At 36.5% G+C, this 19,124-nt stretch overlaps 1 protein-coding gene across 2 annotated transcripts in view; it reads right to left on the bottom strand.

The window, feature by feature from the left end:
* The window catches only part of TRDN (triadin), a 239,576-nt gene that overhangs the window by 213,087 nt on the left and 7,365 nt on the right, over positions 1 to 19,124 (bottom strand). The window contains exon 1 of one of the 2 annotated variants that reach the window (XM_087774851.1): positions 17,996 to 18,510. The exons of the other annotated variant lie outside the window; for it this stretch is intronic. Within the exon in view, the coding sequence (XP_087630977.1) occupies positions 17,996 to 18,017 (22 nt within the window). The 5' untranslated portion in view covers positions 18,018 to 18,510. Of the gene's footprint in view, positions 1 to 17,995; positions 18,511 to 19,124 lie in introns of those variants that run through there. 2 annotated transcript variants of the gene reach the window in all.

The raw sequence follows: 19,124 nt of genomic DNA, 5'->3' as shown, positions 1-19,124 counted from the left end.
CACTGTCTTGCAAAGGTTTCTTTAATAGCCGCTAATGCCAGATACTCACATCTTAGAAGAAAACTTTGTTTTGAATGAGTATTAAGTAATTTGGAGAAAATGGGGTATGTTTTTGAGACTATTGAGACCCGTTCGAAGTAGCAAAATCTTTGACCAAGCAGGAAAAAGCCACTGTGCCCTCCCTTACTCACAGTTATTCCTGAACCACCTACCAATTAGCCATGTCTTAATCCATTTTATTCAGGATTATACCGTGGTCAAGTTTTGGAACATGTGAAAAACTTGTCAATTTGAATTTGATGAGAAAAGATCACTACATAGTATTCATGTACAGGTACAGAGTCTTAGGTATCTTTTCTCCCTATGCAGATATTTTTATGGCACCTCATCTACACACTGAAACAAAGGAAAACCAAGAAGATTTAGGATTCCTTGAAGGTTATCTGAGGAAAAACCCAAATCACTCCAGTAATCATATCCATTCTCTGCATCTTTCCTCCTGCCAGCCCAAATCAATCCACACCTGTCAGCAGAATAAGGTCATGACCAGATTTTAGAAATTGTTAGCAACACCTGACTTTTAACCACAAGTAAATTAACAACAAGTGAGACTATTAGTGAGTCTGTCTTGTACCCATACCTAAGCCCAGAGGACTCCTAATATTGCTAATTTTCACACTACCACATTCTGAACAAATGTACCCAGAAGAGTTGCTCAAGAGCACAATGAATAGCCTACAGACTGGTTTAGGGTCTCTTGCTTTTGTGAGTTGGAAATCAGGCTTACAAACCCTGCTCATCTAATTTTATCTATAAGGGACTGGAGATTGACCTGCAATGTAAGTCTGCCTGTCACAGCTCTTCAGATCTTTGCAGAGTAAATGAGATAAAATAATAAAGACCTCAACTGACCAAACAGATATGAGATTCAGAATGATCCCCAGTTTATTCCAGTGATAAATGCCAAGAAGTGGTTACCGGGCTATATTATTTAGCTACAGAAATGGAGCCATTCTCTAAAATAATTCCTAGAAATATCCCTCACTAAGCAGTGAGATATTCATGTGGCATAAAAAATGAAACCTGAAGTTACAGGCAAGTCTGGATTAAAATGTATGCACAAGTAAGTACAGTTCCATACCCCTCCACTATTACTTGTCTGAAGAAACTATGGAATTCCAATTCAGCTCTTAGGGGTCAGCTATGACTTTTTCCTGCAAAAATGAGTGCATGATAAGCAACATTTTGATGTGTGCCCTTAGAAAGGCTATTAGTTTTATTTCCAAACTACAAGTGAAGTTCCAATTTCTACATCAACTCTAACTTGAAATGTCGTGTAAGTTGTATGATAGCCATGGAAATATGCATGGAAGATACCAATAAGTGCAAGGTTATTAAAGTAAATATTTTTTTTTGTATCTTATATTAGTGTTATTATATGAGCAGGATATTTTCTTTTTTTAGTCTTTTCTGGTGTACAATAATGGCATTATATAACTTTTGTGATTTACAGAGAGAGAATTGCCAGAATTATCAACTGATGAATGTAGCTCAAGATTTTCCTGTTTCCTACAAAAGGTGCTAACTTATTTTCCCGCCTGGCAGAGTAAATCCAAATCCCAAATGAATGATTTTTTCAAGTATATATGCCACAACTGTATTAATGTATATATGCCATTCTGTATTAATGGTTTCCACATAAAGCAATAATGACATAATTTTAAAGGAACATTTTTTTCACTAAGCACAAAAATCGCTAATGTTAGTATAAAATGTGTTCCTAATGTTGTGAATATATATTTTTTATATATTTTCAGTATTCATTTGCTGAATTACAAAAGTAAAAATGGCTTTTTCCCTACTTCCTTGAAAATGTAAATATTTATCCATATAAAAGCTATAATACCTGATGAGGATATTTTTGGTATAGAATTCAGGTCTTAGAAAGGAAAAAAGAATTTTGATCCATGGTTTAATTGTTAAGTGACTCAGAGAAGTGACATCTTAGTCTTGAAAATTATTCATATGAAAGATTTACTTGTACCTAACAGTGCTTTAAACTTATTCAGTGACAGATAAGATAAAAATCTTCTCTGAATTCAAAGATATCTAAAACAGAAGATGATTTATTTTTAATATCTGTCTATGTAGATTATGTCTACTTACATTAAGCTTCTAATCATATAACCCAAAACAGGGAGAATGCATTAATGATAAGCCTGTGTGTTTGTAGTACACATGAAATAAAAATAATCTTTACTGAGAGACTTATTTGTGAAATTATTTTAATAATGTGAGATTCCAAATTTTAGAAAACAAATTCAAACTGCACATGCTTGTGCAGAGCACAGAATGTTGCAAAATAATCATTAATTTTAATTCACTCTCATCACATTTTTCTAATCAGCACTAGCACAGAAATGGAACAAAAGTATTGAAACATCTCTGAGTTGCCCTTTCTGGGCACCTCTCTGTCCTATTCATGGATGGGGCATCCATTTACTTATATTTTTGGAATGTGAATCTTTCTGAAGTTCATAGACTCTCTCAATTCCTGTGTCTGCGTTAAAACACTGGACACTGAATTAAATAGAGTGCCACCTTATTTGGTCATGGAAGACTAATTAACATCTAAGTGGACTTCAGCAGCCCTCAAATCTCAGTGATACATCTTAGAACACAGGAAAAGCTTTCCACTTTTTTAATGGCATAATCAGTCCTAAAAGCATTCATAATGGTCAACCCTCACCTCAAGGCAGTTTAAGAGATTTTATTCTGAGTTTAAAAAAGCCTCCATCTCGAGGTGGTCCCTCCATGTTGTTATTGCTAATGGGAACAGAAAGTGAGCCACACCAAGGAAAAATTTTGACCTGGTTGGAATGATAATTTCCTTATTTCCTCCCATGGATTCTAAATCAAATAATCTTTAGCATCTGCTGTAAGCATGCACAAAGTCATCCCAAAACCATTCAGCTCTCATCCACGAGCTGTAACACCTCCCCATGTTCTCAGTAATAGCAGATCCACGTAGCAGGAGCTCCAGCATTCCTAGCCCACAGTAACAGCAGGTGCTACAAAGTTTCCACCCAGCTTGAGTGCCTTGCATGCACACATCAGATGCTTACAGGACCTCTATAATGTTCCTGGCACCTTTCCCCAACCTTAGTCCTTTTATGCTTCACTCCCTGACTCTCATAGTGATAGGAAAAGAGAAGAGCAAAGTTGCATACCTATGCCTGAAGTTCAACCATGGTGCCTGAAAAGGATATTTATGCATATTTGTCCTGATTTCATCCCACACTGTTTCATCCAACAGAAAACCCCTTTTGTTCCATATTAATGAAATAGAGACAGCAGCTGAAAGGACATCTTTCAGCCTTGTATTGCTTTCCAAACTGCCTGTGCTGTATTCACAAATCTTCTAGGGTTGCTCAAACATGTCTGTATAAACAACGTTTTCCTATTTATTAAACCTTCAAATGGTCTCAGATCATATTCAAAATGTGCAATTCTGTTCTGGGTATTTTTATAGATCTTCAAATCTGGATTTATTTGTCCCTAGTCTTCTAACATTTATCTTCCCTCCAGCTCACACTCTGATGTAAGGCCATACTATTTTCATTCAAAAGAAGGGAAGCGATGGAGCAATTAAGTGAAGAGTGAAGGCCATACTTGAAGTCTGGCAGGAGACACAGCTGAACCCAGGCCTCCTGTTCTAATTTCTGGGTCATTGTTCCTCTACATTGTGTAATGTTTAAGCTAAATATATCACAGGCTTCCTCTGAGTGTGGTTGTTCGTCTTCTTTGCCCATCTTTTCAAGCCATTTATACACACTCAGCAAATGTATAAAGTTTCTTGAAATCTTTCCATCTTGGATTTTAAGAATACGAAAGCTACTGCTATTTTCTCATTTCAGGAAACTTTCAAGCAATTCTCTGAAGTTTCTTTAATATTAGTACAGCAGTCTCAACTCATAACTTTGTCAGTATAATGAAAAGAGATAGAGATGTCCTCTGCAGATGTAGAAGTTGATAGTCCTTTCTAAATTTTTAAGAAAGCTTTTGAGAGCTACTTAGTTATTCTAAATACATCTTTGCAAGATTTTGCTGGCTGTTATATTCTGGTCAAAGGCCTATTCATCATCTAACCTTTCTTTATTAATTTCCTTTTCTGTTATATCAATAGAGTGCAGCTTTGGCTGTAATTAGATAAGTGCTAATAAATAAAAAATGCATACTTTCATATTTATTGAAGATGAACATTTACATTACAGTCGATATTTCAGCCTTACAGCTTCCATTGACTATATTTTTATGGTCACATAGCTGATAATATTTCACTCACTAACACAATTCATCCCCCAAAAAGTACAATACATTCAGAATGCTATTAAAGTATTATGGTAGAAGACAAGAATAGACACAAAGTGTATCTAAGATAATTGAATGACTAATAATGAATAACTTTCACAATATGGAATAGAAGTAGGACATCAGACATTGTAATACACTTGCTATAACTTTTCTTGGCTTTTTATTTAAGGTAGTGCTTTATTTAAACCTTAGGCCAGGTGCCACATAGGAAGTGCAAAAGAAACTGTATAGGATGATGTTCTTAAAGAACTCTACTCACATACTGCACAGCATCCCGTGTACTCCCTAGGACCTGTGCAGGCAGGCTAGTTTTGACAGATTAGTGGAGAAAAGCTAAAGTGTCTTTAGGGTTCTTCCACCTTTGGGAACTGCAACAAAAGGTTTGCACCACGTAACCAGGCAAATAAGACTTAAATAAGACATCAGTGTTATTTCCAGCTAAGCCTGTTTCCAAGTCCAGACCAATGGTTCATTCTTGCTCATCCTGCTGATCAGTGCAGGAGTGGTATTGTTAGCTTTTATGGGACGTTCACAAGACATCTGTTGTGGGAGAGAGCTTGAACTTTTTCCTTTTCACCAAATGGGTAGGTGCAGGCGCAGGTTAGATTTTCTTCCCTCCATTTCTAGAAATGCTCAGACCTGGCAGACTACAACCTGGCAGAATCCCTTAGGTATTCATACCTCAGAGGGTGCTATTCCCTGCCAAACCACTACACAAATGAACTTGGAAGACGATTGAACATCAGGGGCTTGTTAAAGTCAACATTCCAGTGGTCAAGTGCTGAAAATGTTATTAGGTCTGCAAGTATAAGAAAGTGTAAGATCTACTTGTCATGGAAAAAAAATAAATCAGGATTTGTGTTATGCACAGCGTAGTTTTGTCCCAGCTGATACTTCAATTCACAGGGTCCTGCAATTAGTATCACCTTTAGTCAGGAGCTACTTCTCTGCAGAAACAAGTATAGATTAAAAAGAGTTAGAGTGTTGAAGCACTTGCAGATTCATATCATGGAAATGTGGGGCAGGTAACTTTTATACAGAATAAATTCAGGTCATATCTTCGGAAGGGCACAAGCCATGAAAATGGTATTTGTACAAGAGATCCATGGAAAAGTAATAGTCCATGTGTTGGGAAGTTCACATTGCTCATATCTATGTGCAAAAAAGTGTTCATGAAATGCTGGTTATAAAATCAATGAAGAATAACATAATTTATGATTTCCTTATCTTCTCACTTCATTGCCCTAGCATTTAAGCAAGTTGGAAACACAAAACAAAAGAAATATTTCTGCAACCAAAAGTAAATCAACAACTTACTAACTGATAATAAAGGACTAAAAATATATGCTCTTTCACATAGAACATGTGCTCTTCTTTTTCAGCTGATGGGACACTATTGTAGTTCTAGTTTTATTCAAAACCATTGAACGTATTCTCTCTAATCACTGTGAGAATAAAAGGTAATATTTCTACATTTAATGTAGCAGAAAACTTTGATTCTTCCAATTAAAAAAATGAAAGGCATAAAAGAAGAGGAAAGATTGAAAGCAAACATAGATATGAAGTCCTGACTGTAGTTGAAAACAAGAGAATCTTTTCCAAAACCAAATTCAGAGATTTAGCAAACTTCATGTAGGCAACTTTCATTAAAGACCTAAGTAAGTGCATCTACTTTTTGAAGACTTAGAACTATTCAATTGGACAAAGTGAAATAATTCTCAACAAAAACTTAAAGATAGCAAGGATTGTGTTAGTAGTAATAGCAACAATAGTGATTTCAAAGGTATTTACTTGACTTATTCAAGGGTCCACAAATGTAAAAGAGTTTACAGTAAATGTAAAAAGTGGAATAAAAATAGGACTGAGATGAAAAAGGTGGAATGATATCCTCAAGAATATGAGTGTAGAGAATGTTTCCTGTAAAAGCATGAACACATTAGCCTAGTTTTCATTCACATTAACTTGAACCAGTGAATCTGTGGGAAGATTGTTTTCTCTTGTATATTCCTTAGGGATAGCTGACAAAAGTTGTTTTAGTGAGGGAACTATTGACACAACTATTATAATAAAATATACTTTCAAAAGTACATTGAAGTTTCTGAAGTTTATAATATGATTCTGCAAAATCACAGACTTTAAGACAGGATGCAGTTCTTCATGAAGTGCACTAAGCTTGAAGATTTTAACACCTGCATTTCTCTGTCTGCAGAATACACAGAATATCCTATTTTAAAGTGCATTAATGTTGTATCTCATGTTTAATTTATATTTACTTAAATAAAGCACAGTCTAAAAAGGGATGTACATACCTTTGGTATTGCTTATATTCAAAGATGAGAACTAAGAGGAGAAAGAGGAATACCATGCACAACCAGGCTTTTGTAAACACTCCCTTTTTTTAGCACACTTTACACATTTTTCTTTTGATACCTATTCTTTTGCAAAAAAGAAAAATATCTGTGGTTTTTTGGTTGGTTGGTTGGGGTTTTTTTCAGTTTAGCAATTGATCTCCGTATTACATAGTGAACTACAGGCTGTTCACTAGGTATCTGAGAAAATGAGTAGTGCAGCGTGGGAAGAAGATCTAAGGAATTTTCTAGGGACTTACTGTTACAAGCTTTATTTCACCATTCCTTTCTAATTCTTAACACAAAGACCTAATATTAATCAAACCATTTGTTATGTCCTGTGTGCCTACCTAACCAGGAATTCAGACTTCTGCACAATTTTTTGCAGACGTCCTACACGACAAGAGGAAAGGTCTCCCTTTGTGCTTATTCACATAAGCATAGAAAAACAGGGAGAGGTGGAATTGGCTGAAAATGAGATTGCTGGGCTAGAAAACAGACGCATAATAGCATTATGAGGTGGGATTGTTGCTAGTTAAATAGTTTCACCTGGAAAACAGCTGCCTCCTCCAGTGGGAAATGGTTGACACTGGAATTGCTCCAATGCAACTGATGTACAGTTATTTTCAAGAGAAGATACAATCCATATCTGTCTACCTGGGCATTTTCAGGGAAAGAAGGAACATCTGGAAGTTAAAATTGTGTTCACATTTGAGAAATGCCAAGGAAATGTAAACAGCTTCATGAAAGAATAAAGGGGAAAGTGGCTGAATCTGCAAATACAGGGAATCAATGGTTACAACTTGATGATGTTTGTAAATAAACATTATGTTGCATTCAACATCTCTTACGGCAGCTCAGGGCCACAGAGAGAATAATGGACATGGGTTAGTTGAAATTTTACATAATGTTTGCAATATCATTATGAAACATTATGAAAGAAATCTTGGGCCTTAGGCCTGCAAAGATACTTGTCTAGCTTTAAATTTAGGCACCTATATTCCAGGGTCTGAAGCCTTATTGCTAAACTCATTAAAGATGAACATTTATTTAAAGACCAATTTGTGCTATGGTGAAAAATTCTTTTGGAACATGAAGATTTCTGAGACTCGACAATAGACTCAAAATATCTGTAAGTATAAGAACCAAAAAGTACTGTTGTTGCCTGTCCTGGTTGGAGTAGCGGTGATTTGAGACAGCAGAACTAAGAATCTAACAGATGGGATGATTAGGGGGAGAACCAAAGTTGTGGAAAGGGAGGAATGAAGGTGGGTTGGAGGGATGTGTGTCTACGGGGAGCACGAGCTCAGTCACCCTCCTCCCTGCACTTGGGAATGTGGGACCACCACAGCCATCTAACACTGGGAGGAGATGTGTCCCGCTGTGAATGGCTCTGGTGGGGGGCAGTGAGGAAGCTTGTAGGTCCTGAAGCCCACCAGATCTGGCCATCTCCAGCACGGTGAAGAGCGAAATAATCTCTTTTCTTCGTATTTGGGTTACTCATATAAAAAACCCAGTCATCAAGCAGAAAACGTAACACATGATTTATATACCTAAATAGAGCTGGCAGGCACTAGAAATACTCTCAAGAATTTCAGTGTTCACTTTTGGAGAATTGTATAGTTTAATGTTTACTTTATTAGAACATTAAAGTTTAAAAATATTACCAAGAAGTAATATTCCCTAAAATATCAAGTAAATCAAAGAATCTTTACAAGTTAAAATTATTGTAAGATTCTAGTGTAGAGACTGTTGCTTGCTACATGAAATGATTAGTCCAATGCAGTCCTGACCTCTAGGCACTACCACAGTAAATAATAATAATAAAAAATAAAATAGATCCAATGCTGCTTTATAGTTCTGGCAGCCTCTGCAGATGTGGTATTATTTATGGTTTTCTGTGCTCAGCATGACACACTGAAGAGTGGATAGCAACCATGTTGTAAAACTAACTTAGTCATTTGTATCTCTTTTGTGAAACTGCCTTTAGCACTTCACAGTGTGAAATGCATTAGCCTAGACTGGGCAACAAATGAAACAATAACAAATATATTCTAAAAGAAACTTCCTGCTAATTAGTTTTTCAAAAAACTAGCCCCCATCATTGTTTTGCCTGTATAGTTGAAATTATCTTTATTCATTAACTCAGGAAAAATTGCACATTGCACCCCCACCCCAATACACTAATATCTGCATAGGCAGGTGTACATGAACTCTGTATAAATCACTAAAAGAAAACAACTACAAATCACTGGAAACCTCTGGTTCAATAGGGACTTGCAGGCAAAATGTAATAAAGTTGTACTACAAAATCTACGGATTTCTCACTTGTGATAAATGCAGGGAATAGGCATGGAGGTGTGTCTCTGGGCAGAGGGCCCTGATGCACTTGTTTCTGGAAGGGGAAGGAAGAAAGAGAGCAGGTTGGGAAAGAAGAGTTTTGGCTGTTACTGATCTGGAAATTCATCACTTCTTCTGGTTTACTAACAGCCGAATAAAGCAATACATTCTCCAGAGCATTTCAGGTGGCTTTTATGTAATCAATACAAAATTACAATGTCTAGAACAAGAGATGCATTTTAGGATAAACATATCTCACATGGATTAATTCTGCTTGGGCATCTGATAACAGGGCTACTCTTGCTGTGACAAAATGCTTATATTCAGTTCTAAGTTGATATGCCTCTTACTAAAGTGATATCTTTATCAAATATATTTACAGATTAAAAAAAAAAGAAAAAAAAAACTTGTTGAGCCCTTCCTTTTTTGAAACAGGACAAAACCTTGTATCCTCAGAATTCACTCTCTATTACCAAAATAACATCTTCATCGACTTTACAGGTTGTGACACAAATTAAGAGCAAAGTATGTAGTGGTTCTGCTCCAAGTGATAGGATGTAGTCAGCCATCTAGTCATGTAGCTGTCCCAGGCAGACTGGGGTCACATTCAACCTCTATCACGGATCTTTTGCTATAATTAGTGTTATAATAATACTCCTGGTAAAAAACTAAACAAAACCAACAGTAAATATTTAAAGGGGTGAATCTAACTTTGGATATCTCCTTCTGAAATGCTCACATTTTTTAATCTTATCATGAATGGTGATCCAACAAAATCTCTAGGACGAAGAGGGTTTGAAGTTTCCTCTTAAAAATGAAAAGCAATTGAAATGATACTAAATTTGTGTTACAATTACAGTTTAAATATTGGGGTTATAAAACTATGAAACATATATAGCCTGAACCATATCATACAGTGTGATGTCATCTCTTTGGGAAGTTAAGTTGTATCCTGCGTCATATATGCTCATGTACCAATCCAGTTGACTTCAGCAGGAGCTACATAGACCTGAAGCCAAAATTAAGGTCCTACCTGTTATAAGAGGAAAAGGTCAAAGCAAAATGAGGATCTTAACATTTGAATAGAGGTATTAAATTATGCCTCTAAAAACAGTAAAATACTTACCAGAAAACTATATTTATGGTAATTGCATCAATTGTGAATAACCTCTTAGCAAAGATTGAAACAAGATTTAGCCCTCCTGACATGCATAGAGAACCACAACTTAAATCTACATAATGGAATATAGGAAAAAATTGAGTTCATTTACATACCAAAGGAGGCTACAAAGGCTTAGATTCATTGTGCCTTTGACAATTTGACTCCAGGCAAAGGTACAGACATACTTTTGAAGTTGTGAGAACATAAGCATGTACAGGGAGTAGCAGGTCTTTACTCATTACATACTTGTAAAGGATTTTTTAAAACTATCTTTGAAGATAGAAAGAGGAGACTTCTCTAGTGAGAAAGTTTTTCTGTGCCTGGCATTTTATATTTTTCTTTCTTATGGTAAATGCCTTCGCATGGCACCAAGCAGAACTTTTAGGCCAGAGATGAGTTCATACTGTGCTGTAGGACTGATTCTAAAAAAAACCCAAATCAGCCACAGGACTCAAGTGAGGCTTATTGAGGACTTAAAGCCATGGCTTTTTCATTCTGATTTCTAAGGGCAAAACCCAGCACTGACCATGATTTTGAGCAATGGATTTGACTGAAATTGTAACATAGGTGAGTTTTAGCACACCTGTGTGTGGGTGTGCTGAATGAATGAATTAGTTTGGGATGAAAAAAAAATAATCTTCTTCAGCTTTTCTGTTTAGCCTCCTCTACCTTACATGATGTGTTTTGTTAGCTCAGCTCTTTTCCTCAAAAATCTAATGAGTCTGAAGAATAATGGAGCTGCTTACTGTGTGCTTTACCATGTTCTGATTATGTTTTGCATTTAGAGAAGGGACAAGAGTTACATCTCCTGCATATTACCTGCAGGTATCTATCAGGTCTTGGAAGAGGAAGGAGAAGAGAAAAAGGAAAATTATTACAGAGTGAAAAAAGTATCAGAGCCTGTGAAGGAAAGGATAGAATGTGGAATAGGACAAGATGCGTTGGCAGTGTCATCTGGTATCTCTGCTGCTACCTATTGGTGTCGCCATCTCTACCATTAGTCAAATATTTGTTAGCTGTATACTTGCTTCATAATTCCTGAAATAGACTTACTTACATAAATCAACTGTGCTTTAGGCACATATTAGGAGTAAAACTAGAAGCTAAATCTTGCTGGTCCCTTTTGACCACATAGTGCTTAAACGCATTCCCACTCAGGGATCCAGAGTCTGAATGGTCATGTTCCAACGCATCAAAGCAAGATTTATATAAAGACACAAGGCTAAGACTAAAATATGAAATAAGCATAATTTCCAATGAAAATGTTTAAAGCTGACAAGAGAACATGACAGGGGGATCACATGATAAGAGGTATAGCTAGCTGTCCATAGATCTGCTTATCTACTTCATGTTCCTTGTTACCAGTCTGATCTGCCAGTGTAAAGCGGTAAGGATATTAAGCCTCTACTCCTCTGTAAAGTTCTCTTTGACCATACCTTTGAATTGGTTTTAAATTAGTGTGAAAGCACTGTAGAAAAAAAAAATTGTTGCCATTTTACACTTATCTATACATCTGCAACTACTGAAGACATTTCAATATTAATCTTTAATAATTTTCCTTCAAAGGATGCTGCAGTGGGGAAAGACAGGGAATATAATTGTTCATACTTTTTGAGTCACGAGCTGAAGTTTTCTTTAAATGCTTTTAAGAACTAAATATTGAATTAGGAAAACCTGTGCTAAGGACTACATTTTTACACTTCTATCTATTGAAATCATTTTTATTTAAACAAAAAGCTATGATCAAGCCATTACAATTGTGAAGAAAGTTAAAGAAATCACTGAGGTGTTGGAAATCACTGGCTAAGCAGATGGAGTCAAATTAAGCTAGCCTTTTTTTGAGAGTATAACCTGTTTGCAAATGCAAAGAATATGTTCTTAATTTCAATTTAGTTTACTATTTGAACTCAATTATTATCTTATTCTAAGTCAAGAAGTAATTAGGATTTTTTTTTAAAGTAGAAGATATGTTTTCTTTCTCTAACCTTTGAATAAACCTTACATGAAAGAAAATGAGCTGTATCAGTTATATATTTTTGTAGGATGCAGTGGCCAGAAATTAAATTACAAACAGTAGTATATTTGTTTAATAAATCACTTAGCTTATCAAAACAGATTTCATTTAAAAGTGACTTTTCCTATATATCTATTACATTTACAGTACTCAAATAAACAATTTTAAAATGTTGGGTTTGTACCATTTTAATTGAATTCCAATTTCCATCCTAATGAAGCTTGACAGAAATCACAAGTAAAAATGAAATCATTATCTAGTAAAAAAGAAATGCACCATTTACGTTTCTCTATCATAAAAAAGTACCATGTGAAGACTAAGAATCTGGATAAATGGCTCCTGAACTATAGAATTAATAGACAGACATTTAGGTTATCTTTCTCTCTAAGAGTAACAGGCACAAATTTAGTGAGAAAGGCTGTATTCAGTCACCATATTAGTAATCGACCAACAAGAATCAGTGTCTCTCTTCCATTCTTAAGGGAAAAAGAACAATAGACAACATATGCAAACAAGATTAAAATTGCTGTTTTGAAATCCAAGTTTCTTGTTTGCTGATTTAAATCATGATTAAAATTGTTGATTTAAAAGATTTTTCAATCATTTTGATTTAAAGCAATCCACCCTCTACTGCTTTAAACGTGGTTTAAGCTGGTAAAATGAGCACTGTCCACTAGTTAATCTGCTTAAACAGAACAGAAACTGGGAAATATCAGCATCAGAAAGAAAAGGAAAGCTTCTCCACTTCTGTAAGCAGCTGACCTGCCTCAAAGAGGGCAACTCTTTTTTTTCTGTCCTCAGTGTGTCCTGGACTGAAGCCAGACCTGCATTATGAAACATGTTTTAAACTAAACCAGTTTCTGCTTTCCAGAGCAGAGCAGTAAAAGCAGCATGAATCCACCTCTTACTCAGTGTTTACATTGTAGACCACAGGTAAAAGTACTCAAAATATTTATAGAGTAGATTTTTTTCAAGGAGTAGGTACCTGAAGGTATAGACTGGGACTTTTGAGAATCTAAGTAGTTGCACAGACTTAATTTTGAAATCAATGGGAACTGATCACCCTAATAACTTGAAAATGCTACTAGGCTTTTAAACATATTTCTCATTATATAAGTATCCTTAATATATGTTCCAAAAACTTATGAGCACAAGGCTTTTTTAAAAAAAGTGAATAAGTGATTGGACCTACAGTCCAGCTGTTTGCACACAAGTAAACATGAGTTAAATGCACACACACACTTTTAGCCCATCATGGACTAGCAACATGATGTATCAGCTTAAACCTCTGGTTTATAGGTTTTAAGGCTTCCTGCTGTCCATAGCTCGCTGACTTTCTGAGGTAATGATATGTTAGAGTTTCTCTGTACCAAGTGAACGTGCATAGACACCATACCAGCTGTGAATAACATTGCCTACAAATTCTTAAACCTAAAACTTAAGCTAACAAATTTGGCCTCATGCTTGCTTGCCTCAACAGGCTACGAGAAAGCACCCAGCCTGCAGTCAAACTAACCAGCTCAGTTGTCCAGGCCCACAGGCACAGGGGAATCCAAGTTTTAAAGAATTTCAGTGAGAATTTGCAGCTTCTGTTCCCCGCAAAGACTTACTTTTTACAGGTGGTCCTGGGTTTTCTGACTTTTTGTCTCTCCGGGTAATTAGGCTGTTTTTACTTTACCTGGTACTCCTGAACAAGAGCAGACTGATTCCTTCAAAAAATCATTGCCAAAATTGTTGCATTTTCCTTACCCCACTGCAAAAGGTATACTATCTGCTTCCTTGTTAACATTGAAAGCCAGAAAAAGAAGACATCTTTTCATTTTGCAAATTCTCTTGTTGCAAATAAATTCTATAGAAACCACCTAACTCAATGCTTAAACAGCAGTCTAACTGAAGGCTAGGAAACTCCTCACATGCCTTTAGCCATCAAAATGAATCATCTACTCTAATTTATTCATCTAGGCCCCTTTCGCAGTCAGCACAACTAGCACCTCCAGCAGCAACTCAGGTATTACCATGAGAAATATCTATCTCCCTCTTGCCTGTAGTGTGACTTCGCTAAACTTTTTGCCAACTGAAGACTGTTGCTAGCTTCTGGCCATCACACTCGTTAAGTCATCATGATTTTACCCTCTGGCTCTTCTGTGTTATTTCTCATACACTGTCAATTCCACATATATTAATCTTCAAGCATACAGATTTTGTTAAATCTGCCTTTTGCAATGGTTTACATCTTAAAGCTTTTCGTAGTTATCAAAGAGCCTGAGAAAAGGACTGAAATCTAGAAGCTAATTTTGATTTTGTCACTGACAAGCTGTGTGTGGCCTCGGGGCTAGCCTGTCTCCTTGCAGCCTGCTCCGAGACAGAGGAAATGTGTCGTTGCACAGCTCTCAGCAGCGAAATAAGGACCAAGTTGTGACTCATTGTCACATTTCTTTTTGACTCCTGCTTCTCTCTTGCTCCGCTGGGGAAATAAGTTGTGGCAGACAAACAGCTGGCACAGAAACCTTGTCTTTCTCCTCTCCTCACCTCCCTGGGTGAGATCAGTGCACAGTCTCTGGTGCATTGCAGCAGGCAGAGATGAGTCTCTGTTCATTCTTGCCTGCGTGGGAGGATGAAGTCCCAGGGGACAGCCATCAACCTTGCACTGTGACCTGCAGTAGATTGGACTAGAAAGGACCAACTATAGGGCTGCTGCGGGAGTTATTGTGCACATACAGATTAAGCTGTACATTGGTAGAAGCCATTTCTCAGAGATGCCAGGCTTTTGCATTTGTATTTCAGTGGTGGCAGCTCTAACTACATCTGCCATTGAGTCCAGTCCAATCCCTGTGTTCATAAACACAGCAGAGTAAGATACTTAGATACCCGTGGCTTTCTAGGCAAGCTCTTAAGTGGATCACAGTAAAGTCACTGACCATTACAAAATACTCAGTAACAGCTGAAATGCAATAATAAATAATAATAATAATAACAACAACAACAACAACAACAATAACAAAACATGCTGAGAGTGTTGCAAAGATAGAGTACTTTCAGTATCTGTACCAAGGGGTTTTTGTATACGTTTTTAAGGACTTCCACATTTTAATAGTACATTTCTGTGGTTGCAATTCCATGTAATATGAGGATGCTGAAGATAATCCTTTGGAATCTTCTCCTAAATATTTGCCAGCAGGAGACCTAGGTCCTGCCAACTTTCTAAGGACATTTATAAACTGCTGTCTTCAGAGATCTCCTTTTGTCTTTCACCGGGTACACTTCACCAGTATTTACACAACTATCAATTTGTAGCTGTGGAAATGAATAAGCAGCGCACATGGCTTGCGATGCAAGTAGACAGGCCAGGGTCATTTCTTGGTGGCTACATTTTTAAGCTACTTAGTCTCATTGACATTAGCGTGATGTTGACCTGAAAGAGCACCCCATCAGCCCTGTGCATCTGTCTCTGGATAGATCATGGTATTGACATGGGCTGTCAGAAAAAGGTACCTTGAGATGTGCACCAACAGTATCTCTCTGCCAGGGCTGGACCATCTCTCTAAACCAGCAGCCACACTGGCCATGGCAGTGTTGAAGCCTGCATTGTGTTGTGGTTGCTCTCCGACATGTCAGCATGGTATCCCAAAAGGCAAGGACCCTGACAGTCTAGCTGATGTGTGGCTGACAGTGTAAAATAGAATTAAGCATACCTACGACAAGGAGCATGTACTTTAATCCTAATAAAGTCACAAAGACCCCAGCAAATCATGGGCTGGGATGTGGTATAAAACAAAATAAAATAAAAAAGGATTTGTGTGAAGCAAGAGGTATTTTAATTGTTTTTTATTTGTCCAAAATATATGTTGCTGAACTTTAGATCTGAACTTTCAGACTGTCTTGTGAGTGCCAGCAGTAGCCCCAGAGTAAAATAAACTGCAGTGAAACATTAGCCCCAGGCTGAATTCTTAGTTTTCTGCCATAAGTAAAATTTCCATCTCATGGATCCAGAGTTTAAAAATCAGCCAATCAACATAAGTCTATTCCAAATATAAGAAAACAAAACAAAGCAAAACAAAACTAAGCTAAATTAGTTATACAGCTTATTTACCTGTCATGCTGAAGGTCAGGTTACTGTGGAGCTGATGCCCCTTATCACCTGAAGTTTATTGCTTTACATAGAAAAAACACAGAAGAAATACACACAATACTACAGCTAAGGAACCCCTCTAAAAACTCTATAAAAACACTATAAAAACATTTTCAGACTCTTTGTTTTATTTTTATTTTATTTTAGGGTCTTTTATTTTCTTTCTTTAGTAAGCTAAATGACTGAAAAGTCACTTCCAGACTGATTGAAAAGTCTTCTATTTTTGCTATTAATTTTGGACTAAAAATCTTGCTAATTTTGGTTTGGTTTTTGTTTTTTTTTTTTACTTGGAGAACCTTGCAAGAGGAGCTTCCATACTGCTCCTCTGATACTGACAATATGAATGCACACATTTTGGAAGACAACTGTAATTTCACAGATTTCCCTGACAGCAGCTACAAAATAACCAATGTTTCCAACCAACCTGATTAAGAATATCCAAATAAACCATTGCTAGCATTTGGGTTAGGGCTGTCAGGCTGAGCCACCTGTTTTGGCAGTATTTCTGCCAGAAGCAAATTATAGATCCGTCCAATTGCTGATTAAAAAATCATATGTACATCGTCTCTTTGCTGTGGTTAACCAGACATCAGGCAAGGATCATACAGTTTGACATAGTCCTAACATGAATCCTTTGGAAGACAATGGGCTTACTCTCTAATAGCGTTTAATGCAGATCCTCTTACAAATATTAACAATGAAAAATGGAAGATGAAAAGTGCAACTTTCATACACTGAAACACCACAAAACCTTGACAAGTAGAATAAAAATAACTTTCAGAAGACTGTTTAAAAGCATTTTTTTTTGTAGTGTTATTATTAAATTTGGATAAACAGTGCAGTAATCCACACTGGAAAAAAAGGTTGGAATGAAATTCAACTAAAATATTCAGTATTAAATCTAAGGTTGCATTTTAAATATATCCCCTGTCTGACTGCGGTTGATAAAATATTGTTATGCATCTAAAATGTTATTTAAATATGAATGGTCAGGAAATATTAAAGTACATGAAATATTAATATTTTAGAATATGTATTTATTGGTTAATACAATTGCCTTTCATTCTTGCAGGCCTAGCTCTGGTGTACTTATTTCAGCACAACTTTCACTGACTCCTTTAGAAGTATACCTGAATAAGGATTGCAGAGTTGACAGCTTTTACCCTTCAGTAACTTGTACAGTTCACAAATACTCTGTGCTCCTTAAGGAAAAACCATGGCCACCAAACTAAGCTATTCTGACTCTGGCAAATCTCCGATTATAAGGGACTACCAAAGCTTTACCTGAGCAAAGGCTTGAGGGTGGAACCACCTGACATTCAACATTCCCCTTCTTGTATCACTCAAATGGAGCTGCCGAAGCAGTGTTGTTCTGCAAATGAGACTAAAGCTATTTTTAGAGGTGTACAGAGATCTAGCTTCAGTAACTGGTAGAAACTCAGGCTACAGGAGTGAAAAAGAAAAAACAGGAAAGAAAAGTAGAAAACAATCCAACAAACAAAGTGAAATGATCCTGGAGTGAAAGTGTTATTTGCTAGGAGCAACAAATCATATTACACGCTAGCTCAATTATGCTGTCAAAGTACATATCATTTTGAGTTAATTATATTTGAAAATAGTTACCGTACCTTCTGCTGTAATCTCGGCCATGATGATGATGGTAAGAGATACTCTGTTATAAAGGTCAAGATCTACTGTGGCAGCTTAACTAATACTTCTGGGTTGCTGGCTCTTGCAGGAGCTGCAGAATGAGAAGGAGGGAGGTCCTCTGCTTTTTCTAATTCTGTTCCTTCTTCTTTTGCGCCCCTCTGAACTCTCTGTTTCCTTTGCAGACTCCTGCCCTCCCAGAACAACCTAAGGCCTTCCAGAGGCAACACTTCAAGCTCAGTCTAAAGTATCAACTTCTAACAAAAATAGCCATGCCTCACAGTGAATCTTCAGCATGTTTTTTCTAATATCCTAAGAACCATGCACACTACAAACAAAAAGTAAAAAGGCCCAGCAATAAACAGGACAGAAACTCATGGAAAGGCAGCAAAAAGCAAAAGAACCTGGAAAGAACTGTTTAACCCTCCTGCAGCCTCGCTAGCATAATGGCAGTTCTTTGGGGGGTATGTCAGGAAACATGAAATATAGAGTTCAAAGTAACCTTATCCATCCCAGCTCAACTTTATTCTTAGCACACTCAGTGCTTAGCACATTCTTCCTGGCCTTATTTGGTTTGGGGAGGGTCCTATGAAGCTTACCGCTGACTAAGGGGGAGGGTAAATTTAGGTGATTTTCTCCACTTTGATTCTTCGTCTCAGTTCAGAGCCAATTAAGATACTACTTTAAACCTGTGAAATTGGTAACTTCTTCAGTTTGGATTTTTTCGGGTACTCTTCTGGTTTGCTACAATTATCACACGTACCTGTGAAGTTCATCTAAGTATTACAGAATACTGTTAAAAATGTAAAGAGTAATAGTTTATATAGTCCAAATGCATGAAGGTAATATGCAAAAATATTAAGCAGATCAGATTTTTTTCTAGGTCTGATTCATGGAAACAATTATACAGCTCAAAAAATCTGTGATTTTAAACAAGATTTTATAAAACTGAAAACAAGTAGACTTTTAAAACAATTTCAAGAAAGAAAAATATTAACAATTTAAATAAGAATAATGATTTAAAAACTTGAGCAATCTTTTCATTGCATTGCTTGCAATTTCACAGCTGTAGAATTACGTATGTGGGCAAGAGCTTGAAAAAGAAATTAG

The sequence above is a fragment of the Nipponia nippon genome, unplaced genomic scaffold, assembly GCF_047370975.1.
Source record: "Nipponia nippon isolate SJK-2023a ecotype South Korea unplaced genomic scaffold, ASM4737097v1 scaffold_4, whole genome shotgun sequence".
Taxonomy (NCBI): domain Eukaryota; kingdom Metazoa; phylum Chordata; class Aves; order Pelecaniformes; family Threskiornithidae; genus Nipponia; species Nipponia nippon.
The sequence above is the reverse complement of the archived record's forward strand: the minus strand, read 5'-3'. Positions and strand labels throughout refer to the sequence as shown.